General features: G+C 32.2%; 4 protein-coding genes and 1 non-coding gene across 8 annotated transcripts; 2 read left to right on the top strand and 3 right to left on the bottom strand.

Moving 5' to 3' along the window:
* The first annotated feature begins 5,089 nt into the window (after positions 1-5,089).
* Positions 5,090-9,567, top strand: LOC113863913 (sugar transporter ERD6-like 7). Of its 2 annotated transcripts, none has more exons than XM_027497695.1 (18): positions 5,090-5,425; positions 5,626-5,688; positions 5,884-5,973; positions 6,083-6,142; positions 6,235-6,300; positions 6,412-6,477; positions 6,633-6,708; positions 6,834-6,898; positions 6,996-7,088; positions 7,203-7,283; positions 7,621-7,705; positions 7,913-7,956; positions 8,045-8,128; positions 8,213-8,272; positions 8,354-8,407; positions 8,520-8,579; positions 8,932-9,046; positions 9,200-9,549. In XM_027497695.1, exons 1-18 carry the CDS (start codon positions 5,282-5,284, stop codon positions 9,313-9,315), a joined length of 1,422 nt encoding a protein of 473 aa, XP_027353496.1. In that variant the 5' UTR covers positions 5,090-5,281; the 3' UTR covers positions 9,316-9,549. The 2 variants fall into 2 exon arrangements, with proteins under 2 accessions (XP_027353496.1, XP_027353497.1); XM_027497696.1 differs by having other exon boundaries at positions 5,091-5,425; positions 8,045-8,107; positions 9,200-9,567.
* Positions 9,568-10,090: 523 nt separating this feature from the next.
* Positions 10,091-12,143, bottom strand: LOC113862131 (probable indole-3-acetic acid-amido synthetase GH3.6). Its single transcript, XM_027495265.1, has 3 exons — positions 11,789-12,143; positions 11,528-11,641; positions 10,091-11,426 (listed from the first exon to the last, which is right to left on the bottom strand). Exons 1-3 carry the CDS (start codon positions 12,064-12,066, stop codon positions 10,091-10,093), a joined length of 1,728 nt encoding a protein of 575 aa, XP_027351066.1. The 5' UTR covers positions 12,067-12,143.
* Positions 12,144-14,368: 2,225 nt separating this feature from the next.
* On the bottom strand, positions 14,369-17,015 carry LOC113863258. 2 transcript variants are annotated; one of them, XM_027496777.1, is made up of 5 exons: positions 16,189-17,015; positions 15,319-15,356; positions 15,149-15,213; positions 14,788-14,917; positions 14,369-14,671 (listed from the first exon to the last, which is right to left on the bottom strand). In XM_027496777.1, exons 1-5 carry the CDS (start codon positions 16,920-16,922, stop codon positions 14,397-14,399), a joined length of 1,242 nt encoding a protein of 413 aa, XP_027352578.1. In that variant the 5' UTR covers positions 16,923-17,015; the 3' UTR covers positions 14,369-14,396. The 2 variants fall into 2 exon arrangements, with proteins under 2 accessions (XP_027352578.1, XP_027352577.1); XM_027496776.1 differs by having other exon boundaries at positions 15,149-15,356.
* Positions 17,016-19,814: 2,799 nt separating this feature from the next.
* Positions 19,815-19,896, bottom strand: TRNAS-UGA. Its single transcript has one exon. It is a non-coding gene; the product is annotated as a tRNA-Ser (tRNA).
* Positions 19,897-20,801: 905 nt separating this feature from the next.
* LOC113862802 (protein RESISTANCE TO PHYTOPHTHORA 1, chloroplastic) lies at positions 20,802-22,838 on the top strand. 2 transcript variants are annotated; one of them, XM_027496010.1, is made up of 4 exons: positions 20,802-21,242; positions 21,393-21,603; positions 22,056-22,225; positions 22,300-22,838. In XM_027496010.1, exons 1-4 carry the CDS (start codon positions 20,964-20,966, stop codon positions 22,324-22,326), a joined length of 687 nt encoding a protein of 228 aa, XP_027351811.1. In that variant the 5' UTR covers positions 20,802-20,963; the 3' UTR covers positions 22,327-22,838. The 2 variants fall into 2 exon arrangements, with proteins under 2 accessions (XP_027351811.1, XP_027351810.1); XM_027496009.1 differs by having other exon boundaries at positions 20,827-21,242; positions 22,056-22,212; positions 22,300-22,810.
* The last annotated feature ends 61 nt before the right edge of the window (positions 22,839-22,899 follow it).

The following is a 22,899-nucleotide window of genomic DNA, read 5'->3' as shown; positions in this document are numbered from 1 at the left end:
TTCTCATCAAAAACCTTGACTTGAACTAACAAATTGCTGCTAGACAACATCTCCATTCTTATTTTTGCCCCGTTTATTTTTCTTCAGACTAAACCTATTCATTTTTCCATATTCATTATAAAATTGATAACCTTCCTGAACACTCAAAAATTTCATTCTCTTAATCTCAGTGCTACATAAATCAATAAAATTGACGTACCCATCATTGTGCATATCAACTTCATCTTGCCATTTCCTCGTCCACATTGCATTCCTCAACAACAACATGTAACATAAATAAATAATACACAAGTTACTTAGATTATAACAACTATGGTTATTCACTGAAATACACAAAGCTTACACAAACCTCTTCGTTTCTTTCATCATTTCAAGGCAAATCCATGTTCAACTGATTTATATAATGGGTATTTTTTGCCTTCCGCAATCCTTCCGTCGTCCTATTCTCCTTGTACTTTGCATTGCAAATTCATTTTGCCTTTTTTCTCTAACTAAGTATTCCACCTCTTCATACCAAAAACCTTACCCCTCTGCCACCTCTCTCACCAAGGCTTCGCTAATACAATTTCTTCCTATTCTCACACATCTCATACCCTATAATTCAATACTAGAATTCACCATTATGCCCAATTAGTCTACAAACACATTGGCTTTTGTGTAGGTCACTAACGTAAAAACAATGAAATATAAATAGTTACTACAATTGGCAGACATTTGCATCGGTTGTGTGGTAAAACCAATGTCATTAGGCGACCACCTATTACATTTGCGCATAGACTCAATTTGGATCAATTGTGTGGCAAAACTATTATCATTAGGCAACCACCTTCTACATTTTCTGCATTTGCATCGGTTGTGTAGTAAAAATGATGTCATTATGTGGTAACCTTTTACATATTGCGCATGTACTCTATTTGCATCGGTTGTGTATTAAAATTGATGTCATTTCACGACTACCTTTTTCATATTGCGCATAAACTGGATTTACATTGATTAGATTCTAAAATAATGTCTCTCCTTTACAATTGTCTTGTTATTGTCTTATGTTAGCCATATCTACATCAAATGTATGGAGCGTATGATGTTAATACAATTTCATGTACACAACTTGTTAGATTTACGTTATTAACCCTCTTCATCCTACTCATTAATAACTCTTATTCGCATTTGTTTACCTTTTTAATATTTAATCTTAGCTATCTAATTTTAAACTATGACGATCAACAATTCAATTTCAATTATTAATCACTTATGTAAAAGCAATGTTTTTAAAAAATAAAATATTTTTTACAAAAGAAGAAAGGATATTAGAATCATCCATAATTTATAGGATGATGAAGCATTCTGGTGCATAACAAACTAGCCTGAACTTGAATAGTTTTCTCATACTATCCACATTATTTCTGCAGTGTCATATGAACTTCTTTCCGTTGCTACATCGTCACAGCCAATAGCGGTTCGTAACAGCTTTATCTCCTGGAATGTGAATGTGTCTTTTTTCTTTACTGTTCCTCTCAGTTAATAAGTGTATTTAGTGTTACTCTCTTTTTCCTTTTCTTTTTTGGGTCATGTTCTTTTTTTTTCTTAAAGATGTCCAAGTAATTTTATTTTTTTCAAGAGATGGACAGAAAATTTGAGGTCCATGTTTGACTTTTAATTTCAGCAAGCTTTCAAGTTTTGGAGTGTACTGTGTAGCCCTAAACTCCTTAGCAAGATGGTCATCAGCTAATATCAACATCAATCCGTTCCCTTTCAATTAAATCTTTTGCTTCTTACATTACATGACACATAATTTCCAAATGAATTTTTTTCCAAACCGTTTCTTATACATAAAATTGTTCCAAATTCTGTCCTTGTCAAGTATAGGGACTGATTTTATATATATATACGTTTTCAATTTTGATTTCTATACGCAATGGAAGAGACTAAATCGAATTTTACGTATCAACACTAATTTATATTGTTTTGGTAGACCAAATTAAACACAAATCAAGTAAATCTTACATAAATATACAATTCAAGACGTAATATTTTTTTTTCTCATTGAAAAATATCTATTTTAATTTGGATTACATATATTCTTTACTGAAATTTAACATCAAAGTTAAACTAAAACAATTCTTCATCTGTACACATAAATTTATTTATTTATCTCTTAATTTATTTCGTAGGATACACCCAACCAAACAGAGTGTCCATGTGTCTGATTTGTTGGTATTAAGAACGTGCGACATGCGGTTCAAAATTGGACTGCAGGGGAGAAAAATCCAGATCCGAATTGCAGTTAAAAAACATCTGCAACTTGCAATCACTTTTTATCTGTCACTATTTAATAAGTCCCATCATCACCTGCATTATGAGACCTGTGAGAAAATTAAAATTTAGTATTGTCATCTACAAATAGATTATTTTTAATTTTTTTATATAAGTGTAATATTTTTCTAAATAAATTTTGTTATACACACACACCTAGGATCACATTTTCAAAGACATTGAAGAAGGATTGTGAGAGTTATTGAAATCATGTTAGTATTCTTTAGTTTAATTTAAATTTTATATTGTAAATTTGTATTAAATTGCTCAGTATTTGTAAGTTAAATTGAATTAAATATGTAACAAAGTTATTAATTGTTAGTTTTTTAGTTAAAATATAATTTTATTTTTCTTAAAATTTATTTATATTAGTATCGTGCACTTGGCATTTATTTGATTAATTAATTAATTGTAAAATTATAATATGAGTGAAAATATTAGTCCCTTTTTTTATATAGAAAATATTAGTCTTTAATCAAACGTGTAATCCCAACAAAATATTGATTATCTTTTATTGTACAATCGTTAGAGACAAAGTCAAACGTATGTATCTCAAACTTTCACCTCTCTACTAACAGAGTGATCATTATTTATTAGAAAATTGATAAAGATATATAACTGGCGAAATTGACTACCTCTAAGTGAGAAATATTAAAGAACACCATCCATTCACTTAGAATAAATCAATTATCTCTTATATTTTTAGAAATATAAATACTCTCAAACTATAGTGAAGAAATTTTTAACCTAGTTTAATAACCTATTTTGTCTTAAAAGATAATCCTACTTAAATCAAAATTTAATTTATAACAATTAATAATTACTCAATAAAAATATTTAATAACAACAATTAACTAATATATCAATCTATATCATTGATAATAAAAAAATTATTTAAATATTACAAATCATAATTAACCAATATTTATATTAATAACAATTATACAAATTTTAATGACATCAATAATAATAATAAAAATATTAATAATACATTGAATCCTTAATTTAAATTATATTGTATATTTAATAATTGTACTTATAATAATAACAGTACTAATAATGTATAGAATCTTATAAATAATTTTTTTTTTGAAAATATCAACATCTTTTTTATTTGTATTATAAGAATTATAAAGTACATAATAAATTCTTAAATTGTAATTACAAATAAACTAATAATTAATAATTAACAAATATTCTTCTATAATTAATTAATAAAATAAATGTACATATTTATATATAAAACCAAATTAAAATTTAACAAATAATTAAATATACATACTTTTAAATACAAATAATTAATAATTAACAAATAATTAAATATAATACTTTAAATACAAATAATTAATAATTAACAAATAATTAAATATACATATTCTAAATACAAATAATTAATAATTACAATATCTAATAAAATATCAAATCAATTACAATAATAATGCAAAGAAGGAATTAAAAATAATAACTAATTTTATAAATTTACTATTTCTAAGTAAAAAAGAAAGAAAACTATCTAATATTGATTAATTTTATTTTAAACTATCTCAAATTTTACTAATTCTAAACTAACCACCTATTTTATTTAATCATTAAATTTATTACTAACAATTTATTATTACAATAAGAAATTAGTTTCACAATTTTTTTATATTTGAAAACATAAATTATATTATAACATTTACAAACAAATTAAATAATTAATTAAAAATAATCCTCCTAATGAAGAACAATAGAAATTTAACCTTTGCAACCCCACAAATTCAAATTTTGATCACCTATAAAATAAAATAAATCAATTTGTATAAATTTTTTAAAATAAATAAATTAAAATTACAAAATTTAATTAATATCTTAAATAAATTAACAACACAACCCAAAAATTATAAGATCAGGGAGAGGAAGAAATATTTCTAAAAAAGGAAAAAGAAGTGAGGAATGAGGAATGAGGAATGAGGAAAAAAAAAGGAAAAAGGCGCGGCAAAGTGACTATTAACTCTGCCACTGTAGTTGCAAAATTAGTTAAAATTATAACATATGATCTATTCAAATTTTAATTTGTTTTATAAAAAAGTAAATATCATAAAAAAATTAAAACTTAATTTTGTGACAATATTTGTTTTGTTTAATAAATAAATTTTACTATTAATAATAACAGAATTTGTGACAAGTGAAAAGAAAAAACTTTAAACATAAAAGTTATTTTAAAATATTTATATTTTAATAATTATTTTTTTAAAATAAATAAATAAATAACTGAGAATCCACGCGCACGAAAATCTTATATTATTGTCAGGGAACCGTAATTCAGTACGTGAAATCAACGTTGTCATCACCCGAAGTGAATTTAGATGGAGATAGCTCGCTTTTGCCTCTGTCATGAATGAACCACAAGTTCCCCCTACAATCAATACTTTCAAGACGCTCAGGCAATTATTGTCCCAAGATATAAATTAATTTCAATATTATAAGTAATATTAATCTTGAATTAAAATTAGACTTTACTTTAATAATACATGATAGATACAAATTATTAAAATAAATAAAATTTTAATTATGATTGAATAATACCAACTATTTTTGTAGTACTGTACATAAGTTTTATCATTTTCCATTTTCTTGTTCATAATTATATTTTACACCGCATAACTTTGACCGGGTGCTACTCCTGGTTCCACCCACAAACATAGATCTACCTGGGTCAAGTTTAAGATAATTCCAAAAATGCCAGCGTTATGTGGTACACTACTTGCTGTTTTTTAACTCTTGAGAAATAAATATATTAAAAAATGTTATAAAAATAGTATAACTCTAACTTTTATCCCTTCCCTGGTGATTTAGAAGAGTAAAAAGATTTCTTGCTCACATAGCAGCATGTGAGTCTTTTGCTAGGCCTTTCTTATATATACACAACATCGTAGTAATAGTAATACACACCAAGGAACTAGTGATTACGTAAAGAAGTGAGGACATGGCAAAGAAAGAGGATGGAATCAGAGAGCCACTGGTGGAGGGACTGGAGAACCAGCTTGTCCATGCAAGCAAAGGGCATCCATGGATGGTTTACTTCACTACATTTGTCGCAGTCTGTGGTTCTTATGAGTTTGGAACTTGTGTAAGTGTTTTGTTTATAGTTGAACTCTTTGTAACATTACTTTTCCTTGAAATCCCAAAAAGAAGCACTATTTGTGACCTTGTGAAACTAACAAATAATAATAATAATAATATCTGAGAAGAGATTAAGTATGCTCGTTTAATTGACTGAGTTTGATAGATGTATGTTTCTCTGTGGAATGATTGTTGTTCTGTTTCCAGGCTGGATATTCGTCTCCCACTCAAGATGCTATTAGGAAGGATCTCAATTTATCTTTGGCGGAGGTAAGCTAATAGTTATTGAAGCTTTGGAGTATAAAGCAAGTGCATCACCCTTAGAATTTGTTTGCAACTTATGGTTATTATGTATTCATATATGATATATACCCTTTACTTTGTGGATTTTGATGGCCAGCACTAGCAAACTAGCTTGGATTTGATCTAATTTTCTTTGCTTTCTCGTGTATTGATTGGATGCAGTACTCCTTGTTTGGCTCCATCTTGACTTTTGGTGCAATGATTGGGGCAATAACAAGTGGGCCTATTGCTGATTTTATTGGACGAAAAGGGGTTAGTTGAGAAAAATTATGATGGTTGTTTGGGATTGACTACTAACTTGTTAATTATTTTTGTTTGGGGTATCCACGGTGTGAAAAGGTTGATTTTGGAATATATGCAGGCAATGAGAGTGTCAAGTGCTTTCTGTGTCGCAGGGTGGCTTGTTATATACTTTTCTGAGGTTACTACAAAACTTGTATCATGTTTTTGTCAAAACCGTTCCCCAAGGAACAAGGATTATAACCTAACAGAACTTCTTTTCCATTCATACAGGGTCCAGTGCCTTTGGACATTGGGAGACTAGCAACAGGATATGGAATGGGAGTTTTTTCATATGTGGTTGGTTGTACTTCTACTCTCCCAAAAACCATTTAATTCGAAAATTTTCGTATAGACACTTGCAAGTTCAATTTATTAATGTTTGATCATATGTTTGATGAATTGTACAAGGTTCCTGTCTTTGTAGCAGAAATTGCACCTAAAGAACTCCGGGGGGCACTGACTACCTTAAATCAGGTAAATTTTTGTAATAACTATTGTAACTTGGGAATCATTGGAATCCAGATGCATATTAGTTTTCCCAGTGGACTTGTTGATTCTGTAGTAAACAGTAATCAATAAAGGTAATAATGACATCTAAGTTTACTTTTTCATTTCATTACCCCTTGCAGTTTATGATTGTTGCTGCAGTGTCGGTGTCATTCGTAATTGGAAATGTACTTTCATGGAGGGCTTTAGCTTTAACTGGTGAATTTTATTCCCTATTTGAATGTAATTCCAATAATATGGGAATAGGCAGAGCAGACAAATTTATAAAAAGATAAATTAAATGATACTTTGTTGAATCACTGTCTAAGTGTTTGCAATTGCAGGCCTCATTCCCACTTCTGTATTGCTTTTGGGTCTGTTTTTTATTCCAGAGTCTCCTAGATGGCTGGTAAGAAACTATTAATTCGCATATTCATGTTTTTGTAAGAGGGAAACATTCAGTGGTTTTCATAACATCAAGAGTACCAACCAAACAATGGTTGCAGGCAAAGAGAGGGCGTCATAAAGATTTTGAGGCAGCACTTCAGGTACTTCGTGGCAAAGATGCTGATATATCTGAAGAGGCAGAGGAAATTCAGGTTCATACACTGTTGGTTTAAGATATAATTCTGTGACTTTGCTTCCATGAACAATATTAAAGACAAAGCATTTCAATGATAATGCATGAGGGTGTATCTGTCTCTGCCACACAGGATTATATAACTTCTTTAGAACGGCTCCCAAAATCCAAGCTGCTGGAATTGTTTCAAAGAAGATATTTGCGCTCAGTCACTGTAACTATGCCTCTCTCCACTCAACTTATTATTGAAAGCTGTTTTCTATTCCTTTCAGATAATGTCATTATAATAAATATAATATCCTTCACTTTCTTTAGGGATGTGCTTAGTGGACTAGTTGAAGAGGTGGAAAATAAAGGACAGGTTGAAAGTGATTTTCAACCATGAGTGGAGATAATCTACAGTTTATTTTCCACCTTTTCATGTTTTTGTTGTATCATGCAAATCTGAAGTCATTTTCATTCAAAATTTTCATCTTCCCATTTTTCACCAACCCAAGCAAGTACACCATTAAAGGCCAACAAATAACTAACTTTTAAATATCAATGACCAGATTGGAATAGGACTTATGGTCTGCCAGCAATTTGGGGGTATCAATGGAATTTGCTTTTATACCAGCAGTATTTTTGAGCTAGCAGGTACTTTTGAGAATTACTGTAATCATAAGTCTGCATTCTGAGTTTCTGATACCATCATGCTTTCTTGCATACCACCATTTGCACACAGCCTGTAACACCTACAGCCAGACTTCCCATTTGAAGTGTGTTCAAAACTTGAATAAACTTCATGAAGCATTTAAATTTTCCTTTTATTTTGGCAATGAATATTTGTGGATTTTATGTCAGGATTTTCTCCCACCATCGGGACTATAATATATGCTTGCCTTCAGGTTTTTAATTTTTAACTTAACCATTGTTCTTGGAAAATCTGATATTTGTTTCCGCCCAACCAAAAATCGTGATTTTTTTCTTTTGCAGATTGTGATCACAGGTATTGGAGCAGCCTTCATAGATAAAGCAGGCAGGAAGCCCCTACTATTGGTAGATTCAAATCACAAAACAGTTTATCTTCAAACTTTCATTGGCTTATTCTAGAGATCCCCTTCACATACAATATCCTTATTTTTCCTTCTTGGCTTCATTTAGTTATCTGGATCAGGATTGGTCGCCGGATGTATATTTGCAGCAGTTGCATTCTATCTCAAGGTACATCCCAACTGAGAACCCTATGGCTTCTGGTTTTTAGTCCTGATAATTGAGTGAAAGTGATAGCCTTGTTTGTAAAAGGTTCACGAGGTGGGTTTGGCGGCTGTCCCAGGGCTCGTTTTAACAGGCATACTGGTATGATCATTACTCTTTCTTTCTTAAATGCTGTTTCCTTGGACACGTCTCGGAAATATGAACTCATCCTTCATGTGACATGTGACATTACTCTTTCTGTTGGTGATATTAGGTCTACATTGGATCATTTTCAATAGGAATGGGAGCAATTCCATGGGTTGTAATGTCTGAGGTACTTGGCTCCCACCCTTCTTTCTCGGCTTTCAAGTTGTAATGCCTATAAGCACAAATTCTCGGCTTTCAAGTTGTAATGCCAATAAGCACAAGAAAAGCAAATTAATTGAACATATACAACATAGAATATCCAGAATAAGAGTAGCACTTTAGAAGTAGAAAAATGTTGATCCCCTGGAGTAATTACATTAATTTTTCTTGATTTGGGGAGCAGCTATTTGTGCTTTTTAATATGCCAAAATCAACTTGCAAATTACATCTTCTCTGTTATCAGAATCAGTCAATCAGCAATATTTATTTTTAGCCCAGAGATAGCACAAATCTTGCTCAGATGTTACCTTTGGTTGCAGATATTTCCTGTCAATATTAAAGGGCTGGCAGGAAGCATGGCCACATTAGTGAACTGGTTTGGAGCATGGCTATGTTCTTATACTTTCAACTTTCTCATGAGCTGGAACCCTTCCGGTAAATAACTACAAGTTCTAATTTTCAATTTTTTTGTAAGGTGTAATTATCAACATTATTATATGATACTCCGTTAGTTTAGCACTTGGGAATAATCCTAGAAGATTGAAGTGCAGGAAACCTAGTAAATTCACCTGTGCATATGATTTTCAGGTACCTTCATTCTTTATGCTGCAATCAATGCACTAGCTATATTATTTATAGTTGTAGTGGTGCCAGAAACCAAGGGTAAAAGCCTGGAACAATTACAAGCAGCCATTAACTCGTAGGAAGCTGGAGTTTTGTAATTTGCAGTGTCTGGTGGGGAAAAAAAAATGCAGTTTGATGATTTAATCACTAGCCATATTATTTATTGTTGCTTTGCTTCTGTATTAATGATTAAATTCGTTCTCAAGTTTTACAGTTCACACTGGTTGTCTTAATGTCAATGATTCGTGAAATAAACTCCAAGGCAGCAATGTAGAATCTGCAGTTGCACTTTATCTCCAATAAAAGAGAGAGGAAAAAAGACTCATTTTATTGCATTCTGAGAACTCAAATATATTGAAATGATATATGGTTTACAAGTAATAGATTTACAAGGTAAACATAACCACCAAAAGAATAAATGTAGAATGTTTTTTTCACCTTACTGCAGTTGACAAAGAATTTCAAAAGCTCGCTAAACATAACGTTTAATAACCTCCTGAAAACATGTATTAACTAGTATAACCCAAACGACTAATATTTCAATTACAAATATCTATATGTAATAAGTTTGAGATCAACAATCCTCAGCAGAGTTGAATTTCAAACAGAACTTAGGCGCAAGTGATTTTGTTATTGTTGTGCAATAAAGATTGAAGTTTCACCGTAGGAATGTATACTAAACTTTAACATTGACCTTTACTGCATGAATTATCAAGGTAAAATTCTAATTTAAAGTGAAAAACAACATCCAAAGCATTTATAATCTTACACCTAAGTTTCGTCTTTGAATTTCTTTCAATTTCAGATGGTGTAGATACAAAGGTATTGCTTGAAAGTCCAATTCACAGCACATTATTAACTATCCAATGATACTGTTACAAAAGCTAATTTTTCCAGGAGTTTGACAACTTCCTGATTCCGAATAATCTTGGGGGGTTTATATTGACTAGCTGATGCTCCATTCTTGATGGCTAAAGCTAATAACTGATCAAAAGCTCCATGCCTTAGGATGAATATTAGTAACTTCCCCAGCTCACCTTTACCCCTCTGCACCTTGTACAAAGCTCCCAAACCAGTCTCGAGAGATGAAATACAATTTCTAAAAGTTATAACTGATTCCTCCAGTTTATCCTCCAGAAAACTAGATTCCTCTTGGACTTCTATAAATACCTTCAACTGCTTTGGCCTTGACTCCTGGTCCAAGAAACTTGCAAACTCAACAATCTCAATTCTCATAGCACCACTAAGTGCACGTTGAAAATTTTCAACTGCTGAAATTAAGTCTCTCTCTGTCAGAATCTCAGCCGGAGTTTTAGGTGCTCTCATCACATATTCCACAAGTGGAGATGAATTATAGAAACCAACAACTCTCACTATATCACCCAAACGGTAGCGATAAAATCCTCTATAAGTTGTAACAACCACTTCATACATCTTCCCAACCTCTACAGCGCTGAGGTCCACTGTTTCTTTGCTAACATCATTGTCCTCATCCATGCTAAATGGAAGAAACTCAAAATAAGCAGCATTTGGAAGTATCACAAATTGTGTTGTCTCGGGGGGTTGCATTATGTCTAAATTTATACCCACACAGCACTCTGAAGCAAAGTAATCTCCTCCTAAAATAGGTACCTCTCCTGCATAATGCTTGAGCTTTTGGTAGTACTGCTTCATGCTTCCAGTGGTAACACACTTTATATAACGGATATTTGGCCACAATCTATACACAATTCCACCCCAGTTCTCACCTTCGCAGATTAATCTTATATGATCTGCCAATTCTGGATGAGGTCCACCAAGTAACTTAGTTACAGCTTCCCTCATTGGCACCTCTGAGATTTCGTCACTCGGAAACCCACGTTCAAGATCATCACACAGCTGCTCCCACTTGGACTTCAGAAGACCAAATGCTTTGATCAAACCTATGGAATAAGGGGTTGTAATTCCATCTATATAGTCACGATTCCTAAGGCCACAGAGAAGGTGACAGTACATTTGATGCTCAACATGAGATCCAAGAATCACTTCTGGGGGACTGGAAAGCGCAGCAAGTTGTTGAGGGGTCGCCTTACCACTTTGTAAAGGGTATGTAGAAGCAGCCATGACCTTCAAGCCACATTTAGTAGTAGTAATATTGTCAGCATAAAGAAAATATAGGATCTTGTTGACTTCAGGCCTTGGAGGAAATAGCCTGCATTGAGGTTCAAAAGTTAAAACTCATCTTGTTGAACAAACATAAGAATAAAATCCTTCAAATTTATCCAGAAATTAAGATTTACTTGATTAATTAACCTTTGAAGAACAGCAACACTGCCTCGGTGAGCAATAAAGGAGGCAGCTTTGGAAAGGGTTGAATCAAAGTAAGGGATCAATTTAGGTTTCATGGAGCTCGAGCTTGTTCCAGAGCTGAGGCAAAAACAAAGTCACATACTACAAAATTAAGACCCTCAATTATCTATCAACTTTAAGTGCCCAAAAAACATTAAAACATACAGAAACAAAAAGAAAACTCAGAAGTGTAAAGTAATTTTCATGGAAAAAGAAGAAGGGGACCTGTAGAAGAAGCAGAGGAGAGGATCAACAGAGAGAAAAGGGTCGTCTTTGCCATCGGCCATCTGGTTGATACACTCAACATAGTCTTGGTAGGAAGACAATGGAATGACACGTGTGTAAGTGGCAGGATCGAGAGGAAGAAGATGGTTCCCTTTGGATTGTAGATAGTGTACAGTGCCATTGTGAAGAAGGATTGAACGGAGAGTGTCCAACTGGTGATGTTGGGCGTTGTTGGTTAAGTCTTGAAGCTTCTGTATCAGTTCCTCGTCTGTCATCATGTTTTTCAGTCTTGTCTTGTGTTTTTCACACAACCCTTTTCCTCCATTGTATTGTTGGTGACTCAAAAATCAAAAATGAAAAATTGGGTTCAATTGGCGTTGTTTTCAGTACAAATAAACTACTATAATAATAATTTTTATATTTAAGTAACAGACTTTAATATGTTATTATTTTTTATAAATACAGCATATTTTATAATATATTTTTATAATTATTTTTAATATTTAATCTTTAAAATATTAAAAAGTTATTATTTAGTCTTGCCGGCTCTACCGCTTTACCACGTAACACTATTTATTATTTAATTTTATAATATTTTATTATTTAAAATTAATATTAATAAATAATTTTTTACATATTTTATATATTTATAAAAAAGTTTATTCTTTTTTTATTTCCCTTATCCATATTTTTATAATATTTTTTATATTTTATTTATTCTATTTTTTTTATCTCTTTTAATTGTAGAAAAGATTTGGGCAAATTTATTATAATATTGTAAATTAAAAAATAATTTATTATTTTATAGCAAATCTGAAACAATTTCTCAATCTGGGGTTTTTTTGCCACGTGGCCAAATTTTCGCCAAACGGCTGGCGAAAGTAATTAATTTTTGAATTTTTTAATATCTATTTCGTCACAAAAAGTACGAAATATGACTTCTTAGAGCAGTTAATTTAAAACCGCTCTCAGTAGTAATTTTAGAGAGCGGTTCATATATGAACTGCTCTGAAATTTCATTATTAGAGAGCGGTTCCATTTGAACCGCTCTTAGAAGTACATATTAGAGAGCGGTTTCATTTGAACCGCTCTCTTAAATTTAAAATGAACAGCTGGGGAGATTTTGATACACGTGGCAACATCTGAGATGATTCGCGCTGCTACTGGCGAAAGTTTATTTCGCCCTGCAGTTAGCGAAACCGACGTCCTTCTTCCCTTTTCTCCGTCTCTGCTCCTCTATCATCGTCCTCCAGGCAGAAGTTTCAAAATTTGTTTTGATTTGCTGTGAAGAATCAAATACTGTTACGAATTTAAGAGGTATGGAACTATAATATGCATTTATATATTATTTTTAGTTTGATTTTGTTAATTAGAAAATCTGATAATAATATTGTAATTTTTTTAAACTCTACGTATGTAAGTGATTTGATAATTAAGTGGGGGTGAGTGAAGAATTTGCTGAAAGTTTATTAAAGGTTAGTAAAAAAGAATTTAAAAATTAAATAGTTTTTTATTTATTTATATATAGATTAATGTGTTTTTAGAAAAAATGAAATGTGATATAGTTAATAAAAATATAAAATTATAATTAATTGTTAAGAAGATATGTTAAATTAAGATTTATAAAATTTGTTTACAGGAATTATTATAAATATTTAAATTAGAAAAATGAAAAAATAAAAATATGTTTACAGAAATTAAGATTTATAAAATTTGTTTACAGGAATTATTATATAATTTATATGATTATAAACTAAATGTAATATATGTAAATTTAAATTAGAAAAATGAAAAAATAAAAATTTAATTTAATTTTATGCTAGTAATTAGAGTTTTGTATTTATATATTTTGCAATTCGGTTGGCGAAATTCCTTTACCGTCTGAAGACACGTGTCAACATGCAATTGGTTGTATATACCTAAGAGAGCGGTTCTCGCAGGACCGCTCTCTAATATGTACTTCTAAGAGCAGTTCAAAAGGAACCGCTCTCTACAATAGAATACTGAGAGCGGTTCAAAAGACCTATGAGAGCGGTTTTAAATTAACCGCTTTAAGAAGTCATATTTTATACTTTTTGTGGTGAAATAAATATTAAAAAATTTAAAAATTAATTACTTTCCCCAGCCGTTTAGTGAAAATTTGGCCACATGGCAAAAAACCCTAAATTAAGAAATTGTTTCAAATTTGCTATAAAATAATAAATTATTTTTTAATTTACAATATTATAATAAACTTGCCAAAGATTTGTATAAATAAGATTTCTCCTTCTAAATTTGTCATGTGAAATACGGAATGCATCTTTTGGTAGCAAGCAATCACTTTTTTGTAGAATTGTCGTGCATTTATGGACTTCGACAACTGAGAGTAGCAAGAAATCACTCCCATAGATTTATGACTTAGTAATCAAATCAAAAGCTATACAAATCCAATAAATTAGTAAAAATGTTTTAACACATTAATCTCACTGTTAACTTTCATATTCTTCGCAATCTTTTGAAGAACACTATACAAAACACAATGAGGAAGCTGGAAGCTGGAACAAAACCAACTGCCCCATCTCCAAAACTATGATCGTGTTAATCTAAAAGGAGGTGGAAAGAAAATAATTCAATCTATATCTCCAGTGTCAGTTTTCCATATACAATTTGATGGAGTTGATTGCTTTATTCTTACAAATTTTTGTCTTGGTTGTCGCTGCTTCTTTATCATATTTTCTTGAGGACTGTTACTTACTTTTACCACATCAACTTTCACTATGTGATGATCTGAAGTCCCTTTGGAAGAAAGGACTAAATAGGACCCAGGAACGAATTTATATGGAGAATCTGAAGATGATAATATGTAATCTACCCGAGTTCCATACTTACATGTCCCTTGGACACCTGCATAATATTTATAACTTTTAAGAAAATTTGTATAAGAAAAAGTTGAAATTTCAATAACCAAAGAATTAAAATGTACTTTCATAAAATAAAAGATTGAGAGATTGGTGCGATACTTTGGCCTTTGGCAACCATGACAACAGACTCACATTCCCCTGCAAAGTCCTTAGCATCTGTGTAGTCTCTGCTTTTTAGATATTTCATCACTTCAACCTTTGGTGTTGGCTTTCCCATCTCTTCATAGTACTGGACACAAATGCACCAACTGATAGAAATTAATTATTCTTTACATTAAAAAACTAAGAGTTTAATTTTAGTTTATTGTCTATGTACAAATTTGTATATCGATAACTACAAAAATGAATGATTTTTATTGATATGGCAATCGAGAGTTGAGTCACAATATAAAAAAACTTTACACTTACTTAAAAAATTAAATAGAGAAAAACAAATATATTGAGGTTACGTTGGATATACCTTAACAATATCTGTCCATCTTTCTTGGGAATAATCTGATTCATCTAATGAATTAAGGCCTCCAGCTAAAATGTGCGGTTCATCATTAGATTGAATTATTGCATTTATCTGCTTCATCCGCCAATTCTCATCAAGATGATCAAGGTGGGTACTGTAAAAGTTGAATTCACCTGCTTGGGGCACATCGATAGTGGCCTTGAGAACATTCCTGTTGTCATGTAATTACAATTTGTTGCTTGTCACATTCACCATTGTTGCTCAGTCATTCTCTAACACCCGCTGTTTCCTAAGACATTTCCTTTTATTGTATATTATTTTCACAGGCTGGATTTCCACTAATACTATTTCCATAATCATTTGCAAGAAATACCTTGGTAGTAAAGTAAGACAAACTTCTTACATTTAATTATTATCAAGTTGAGCAAGAACAGTGATATAACATTCGTACTCTCCTAGAGTCTCCTTCAAAATCAGACAAAATGGACGTCTAACTGTTTCTTGAAACCTCAGCATTATTTAGTTTTTGCAATAAATATTCCAAGGTCATGACAAACTGTTCCTTCATGGCATCATACAAATTTACTTGATATCCAACCTAAAATTAGTTTATGATTTTATTAACATTATTTTTTATAATTAATTTCAAAAGGTTAAATTTGACAAATTTTTATTAAAAATAAAAATATATTTTAAAAATGGATATAATTTTCAAGAATATATAGATGAAAACAATTATTTATGCATATTTTACAAAACCCACAAAATCTAATAAAAATAAAGTTGAGGAAAAAAATCTTCAGTAGAGAAAAAGCTGTAGAAATTAATTAAAAGTTAAAAATTTTTTTTTTTTATAATCTACAATGCATCTTAACATAAATTTTTATAAAAAAAAGTTTTAATTTCTTAAACAGTATTCTGATAGCAGTGCAGGACCCTAAAATATTTAATGAATTGGTCTTGAGTGAATAAGTAATGATCAAATCATCTTAAATTTCTGGAGAAGAATGTTGATGAAAACTTGTAAAGTGGTAATGAATTACCTGAAATCGGTGTGATCGAAGAGTTTGTGTAGTTTCCAGCGTTTAATGGGCCACTTAGACAAAACGGCGTTGCCGTATTGAGGTGCCCAGCTTTCAGCGAAGACGTAGTTCATGCCAAGAGCACGAGCCAAATCCGACAAAGGCTTCATCTCATTCTCTTCATCGGCTTTCACATCTTGCAGACCCAAAACGTCGGCGTTTAACTCTCTCAGAACTTCAACCACCGTTCTTCTCTGTCTCTCTCTCTCTGCTCCTCCCTCCACCATTCTCCACCCTTTTCTCTCGTGTTCCGAGAAACTCCACGATTGCCGCACCGATATCTCGTTCTCCGGTAAATTTATCGACACTCTCAATTTCGACCTACCGTTCACCGGAGATTGCGTTTGCTTCAGAATGCTTCTCGGTCCTTCCTGTGTTGACTTTGGCCTTCCCAGGCTCTCTTCCCACGTGACGCTTTTCTCTGCTTCAGGAAGCGCCGGTGCCATGAAGAAGAGTGCTGCGTTGAACGTTGCGATTCGTATTGGTTTGGGAGATGCAGGTTCGGTAGTTGGGTCGTATTGAGGTTTGGGGAGGGTCTTGCCGAACCTCTTGATGAGTAGCTTGGATTTGGAACGACGCCGTCGTGGCCAGCGAATACGAGAACAAAAATGAGTGAGATTGTTGTTGAGGAGTTTGAGGAAGATGGAGAAGTGGAAGTGGTTGTGGGAATGAGAAAGAACAGGTTCTTGCTCCATCAGAATAATTTGAAGTTTTCAACTCTTTCTTGTGCTACCTGAAAGCATGGTTTTAAATTTTAAGGTGTGAAGAGAGTAGTTGCAAGTTTTGTTGGTGGGTTCGTGGAAATGAGTTGGTGACATTTGGCAATAGCTTTATTTATTTATTTATTCTTTCCTAATGAAATCAGTGATAAGAGAAGTTTAGTTTATTTTTGGGATGAAGGCGACATTATTAAGCTGAAAACAAAATAAAGATAGGTGGGACTAGAACATGCCATATTGCCATTGTCAGGCCCCAACTGCTCCAGAAATCAAAAGATAACACCATCACACTGTCGTTTAGCCTTCCATCGAAGCAACGTTACTTAACACACTCTTATTTTTACGTATATAATTGTATATAGATTATAAGCAAATCATCAATATCTAGTTTTATTAAGATAATGGAACAAACCAATTCACGAAAAGCATATAATATATAACAAGTAGCAAGTTATGCCCATAGACTTCGCATTGCACTCATTTTTTATGCAGACTTTTTCTGATCAAATTTAAAAAATTAAAATTTATTCGGATGCTAAATTGAATTATCCAAATCCTGAGTTTTAAGGGATATTTTTAGGGAGGTTCACTCAATCGGCTCATTTATCAACGTGCAAGTGAATTCTTATTTGGAACGCCACGTCACATGAAACCCGGCGTACCCCTCTCCCATGACCATTATAAACCAAAGAATTAGGAGTGCTGACAAGTGAGATTTTCTATGATAAAACACCATCAACGTTTGTTGGAATGGGGACCTCACCCTCAACTAATCACCTTCCTGTTTGCGGTCTTCAGCATTTTTCATATAACATGGCTTTAATTTGTCTTTTCTTGTTTGGTTTCATCAGAAGATAAGTAGTTATAAATAAATACATACAGGTATTCAGTACTTCTATTGAGAAAAAGATAATTAACCTTTCCTAAAAGAAGGTGCTAGCTATAAGAAAAACAATAGATAATGTAGGCTCTAGTAAGTTATGCTTCTTACGTTTTTCATTCATGACATCAGATATTAATCTCTATTTTTATTATTTATGATGCTATTGACTTTGCCCATACAATACCAATTCTCCAATTGTTACAGCCTTACAGGGTAAATGCTCCACACCTGGTACAAGATATATATCGGAGAAAAGATAAAATATGAATTACCAACATGAATCAAATGACGTGAAGTTGTTTAGTTTCAATTTTACTACAACTTCAATAATTTAACTTACAATTTCGAATTGGATTCCATGTGAATAGAGGACGCTTGTGGTTTTACTAATTGGGATTTGATACCGCTGATGATAATTGTTTTAAGTGAAAAGGAAAGACAGGAACCGGGGTCTTTTGGCAATGAAAATGAGTGGCTAAACAAGCCCATAGTATATGTCAGTGGGAATAACATAGTAGAAATATTTTTTATGAGACGGGAAACCAAAATCGAAATGTCGACAAATAGTGCCCATTTAAAATCAACCTTTTAAAAATAAAGATTAGGTAAAGTAATATATATTTATTGCTATGAACTAATATGTGGGTCTAGGTGGATTTGATGTGTCAAATAAGATGCCAAATGCATAAATTGGGTCTTTGAAACTCAGGAAATCATTGCACATTGACAAATTTTTTATTCTTAAAACCAAGTTATGGTTCTGGCCGTTGGAAGTTCCTTTCACTATAACTATATATAGGAGACCATTTCATATTCATCTGACAATGCTAGAATATTTAAGATGCGTGAGTAATCTTGTAAACTAATAATATTAACTATTTTAAAGAAGTACGTGTTGTCCAATTTAACGTTATTGAACTTCGATACTTACGCTTTTGGTATCCTTTTCCCATTCTCTTACACGTCCTTTCTTATACATAATTTTAGTGCGAAATAAATAAATTAAAGAAAGTTAGGGCGTTTTACACAAGGACCCTTGCTTTTTATCCAAAGCTAGTAGTTTCAATGCCAAAATAAGATATTCTCTGGGAAGAGAATCTCTGTGTAAAGGGTATTTAGACATACAACAGTAGGCTGTGAATGAGCTGGGCTAAACATGCATTATTAGAGAACGTGCATGGTTCAGTAGGTGTGCCCTACATAAATAATATAGCCCAATGTTTGGCTTATACAGTTGCAATTTAGCGTTTTTAAAACGGACACTCCTTTTATCAGAGCTCCTCAATGAAAGATAGCCATAATTATAATTCAAAATTTAATGTTACAAGAATAAGAGATGAAATATTCTTCTAGATTTAGTGAACTGAACAGATACAATTCATTCATTGTCTCAATGATTGTTCGTTCTGAAAGGGAATGCTAAATTATTTGCTGAAATTTTATCTTTTTTCTTGAGCTGAAACTAAAGACAGGTAGTTGAGCACCCCAAGTTGACACATCATTCGTAGGGTTAGCTAATAACCCTATCCGAATCAAAGCCAGAGCTTTTGTTGTTGGAAGATGGTTCGATATTAACATCTGACTACGTAAATTGCTTAGTGCTCTCAAAACATCAATAATAATGCATAGTCGTTAAAGAGGGCCATTAATTAATGCATAAACCTAATTGAAGCCCACCAGGGCCACAACACTAAAACTATATTACTACTTGTGTGTTCAAGAGTCTCAAATTTACACCCCTGCACCCTTCAATTTAGTACGAGTTTCCCATTATTGTCTAAATGTCTAATATAGGTCCATTATACAATGATACCCAAACTGAACGTGGTATGTGTATGTAACCCTTCTTAGTAAACACCTTGAACTGGATGGGTCCAAAGGTCTGGAGAGCATTTCATCGTTGAATTTTACTACAGTTATCATGAATAATGAATCCACCTTTGCTTTTCCACCAAAACTGATTTAAAATGAAAAACAAAAGAACTCGTCGACAGCAGGGTTCGAACCTGCGCGGGCGAAGCCCAACAGATTTCAAGTCTGTCTCCTTAACCACTCGGACATATCGACTTTGTTGATATTCAATGCTTGTTATTATCTCTGAAAATATTTTCTTAATCCTTATAAAATTTTTATTTAATTTTAATTTATAAAAATATAAAGATTACATAGTTTTAACTTTTTATTAAATATAAATATGACTTTTTAATAGTTAATAATTTTTCTAAGCCTAACTTTTATAATATTCTTACTGTAAATCGAGAAACTGGTGTATTAAGCTTTGGATTGAGTGGCATCATCGATTATAATATTCTCGCTGCAAGATAATTAATAGTAATATGTGCTGCTGTCTCTTTTTTCCACTTGTAATTACTGAGTGTCGACGACAATGTTAATATATGTTGTTGGACAAAATCACTTAATTTTCTTTATATTGTGCATAAACAGTAAATTCGATTACATCATACTAATCAGAAGAAACTTTTTAAGAGAAGTCATTTGAGGAGTACAATCTGTCTAAGAAACATGACGCACACACCATAATTATCTAATGAGTAATTATACAAAAATATATTAAAAATTATATGTATATATCATTAAACCTTTTTAACTTAAGCAAACGTATTTTATTATTATTTATTATTTTTATAAATAATTGTCAAACAATTAGTTTTCTGATACTTTTTTAAATACTTAAATAAAATTAATAAAAACTTAATTTTTTCAAAGAGAAGGAAACATATTTCCACAAACATATTTGATCATTAATTTAAAATTTACAAGCCCATGCAACGAGTAAAAAGTGAAGTACTGTTTGGTGTAAAATTAAATAAAACCAATTTTAATAAATCTGATTTCAATCGTTAAATATTATTGAAATATGTGATTAAATTAATTTAAATCATCTATTTTTATTAAAAAGAATACGAAAATTATTTTGTAAATTAAAACAAAATGGCGAAATAAGTAAATTGAGACCGTGGAGTTCAACCGGGTTCGTGGACGTTGTCGTTTAGACGTTATTTGCTTTGCTGCGTTCCAATTCCACCTCACGTTCCTTATCTTCCATCTTCTCAATTCTCATCGTCGTCGAGTTTCAGTTTCCGATGAGAACGTGATTTCAAAACCCCCAAAAGATGAACACATTGATCTCACCTGTTTCCACAAATTGTTACCTTTCTGGGGTCCCTTACCCTTTTGTCTCTTCGGTCCTAAACACCACAAAGCTTCCAAAGTCGATTACTACCAACTTCTTATCACACTCTCTGGTTCGCGGCACACTCTCTGCACGTGCCACTTCCGATGAACTAGACACGCAAACAGTAGATGAGGAACTTGCAGAGGAGATGAAAGTGGAACAGAACAACGATAGAACATCCACTTTTTCTGCTCCAATAGACAAGGAACTTAAAAAGGTTACTTCCCAGTACTGGATCATCCTTCAATTCCAATTCAATTCAGATTTAAAGGATGTCCATTTCGTTAAAAACCTTGCTTTCTTAGAAATTCGCTTAAAAAAAGTTTCTGTTGTGGCATGTTCTGAATTTTCTTTTTTTATGTGACAGGTTGCTCAGAAGACTGCTGCCACCTTTGCACCAAGGGCTTCTACGGCTACAAAAAATCCTGCAGTACCAGGAACAGCCTTGTACAGTGTTTTTGAGGTTCAAGGGTATGCATCAATGTTGTTAGGTGGAGCTTTGTCCTTTAATCTCATATTCCCTTCGAACGAACCCGACATTTGGAGATTAATGGGAATGTGGTCCATTTGGATGTTCAGTAAGTGTTTACTTGCCAACTTCGTTCTGAATTGAATGTTGCGAAAGAACAAGTGCTTGCTACTTTATGCTTTGCTAGTTACCATTCTGTAGGAAATTTTGCATTTCTGAGAAGAGTAATACTATATCCTCCTACCGTATGTTTCCACTATTCCTTATAATTTCTTTATGAAATAAGTGTTATATGGAAATATGAATGCATATAATGTCTTAAAAACATAAAATATATTCAATTCTTTCTTTATTTAGCAATTAGGAGGATTTAGAATCATTTTTCTGAGAAAGAGTAATAATACTTTCCTGTGAAACCAAATGCAGTTAGGATCCGTAATTTGTTCATGTCCTAATTGCTATGATTCTTTAGTTGATGGAAAAGAATTTATGATTATCAGAAAAAGCCTATTATCAGCATTCTTTGATAATGATGAATATAAATTCATTGTATGTGTGCAGCAATTCCTTCATTACGAGCTCGAGATTGCTCGAAGAATGAGAAAGAAGCTCTTAACTATCTTTTTCTACTCGTCCCTTTGCTCAATGTTGCAATTCCATTCTTTTGGAAGTCCTTTGCCGTTGTTTGGTCGGCAGATGTAATAGCCTTCTTTGGAATGTATGCGTGGAAGGTACTTATTATCCAAATTTGTTGTTAGCTTTGTTTTATTGTAACTTGTTGTCTGAAGCATCATGTCTCATGCAGTTTGGATGGCTTCAGAGAACGGATTAGGGAACCAAAACTTGGTAATTAACTGCTATTCAAAGCATGTTGGCTCTTCACTTTATCATGGATCCCAATTATATTACACACAGCAAAGTAGATGTAACATTCCTTGGAGCACTCCATGCTTCCGAACTTTAGGTTATATCGTGTTGAAGTTCTAGTAGCTTTTGCATCCACTAAGGGAGCAAGATACCATCATTACATTTTCCCTATAATCAAATGGAAAGTGCTATAGGTTCAGGAAAATGCTATAGGTTCTTAAAACAGTTTTGCACTTCGTAATTTTAAATTTCCTAATGTTATCAAGAACCTCCCAAAGATGAAATGTGATGTAGCCATGATATCTGTAACATATTTTCTTAACTGGATGAAAATTTAAGAAAATTGAGAAGATAGTTTTTTCTATTTGTTCCTGTTCAACAGAGAGTAAGTGCGAGAGAGCGTGTAAATTGAAGAAAGTTATATATAATACATTCAGTCTCGAATTAGGACTATTAATTCAAAGTTTGCAAATTACTTTAATTTCAATTATGGATAAATTCACCCTTTTTTATCATTTTATATTACTATCTCACTTTA

Source organism: Abrus precatorius, unplaced genomic scaffold (assembly GCF_003935025.1).
Source record: "Abrus precatorius isolate BTA unplaced genomic scaffold, Abrus_2018 Scaffold3, whole genome shotgun sequence".
NCBI lineage: Eukaryota > Viridiplantae > Streptophyta > Magnoliopsida > Fabales > Fabaceae > Abrus > Abrus precatorius.
The sequence above is the reverse complement of the archived record's forward strand: the minus strand, read 5'-3'. Positions and strand labels throughout refer to the sequence as shown.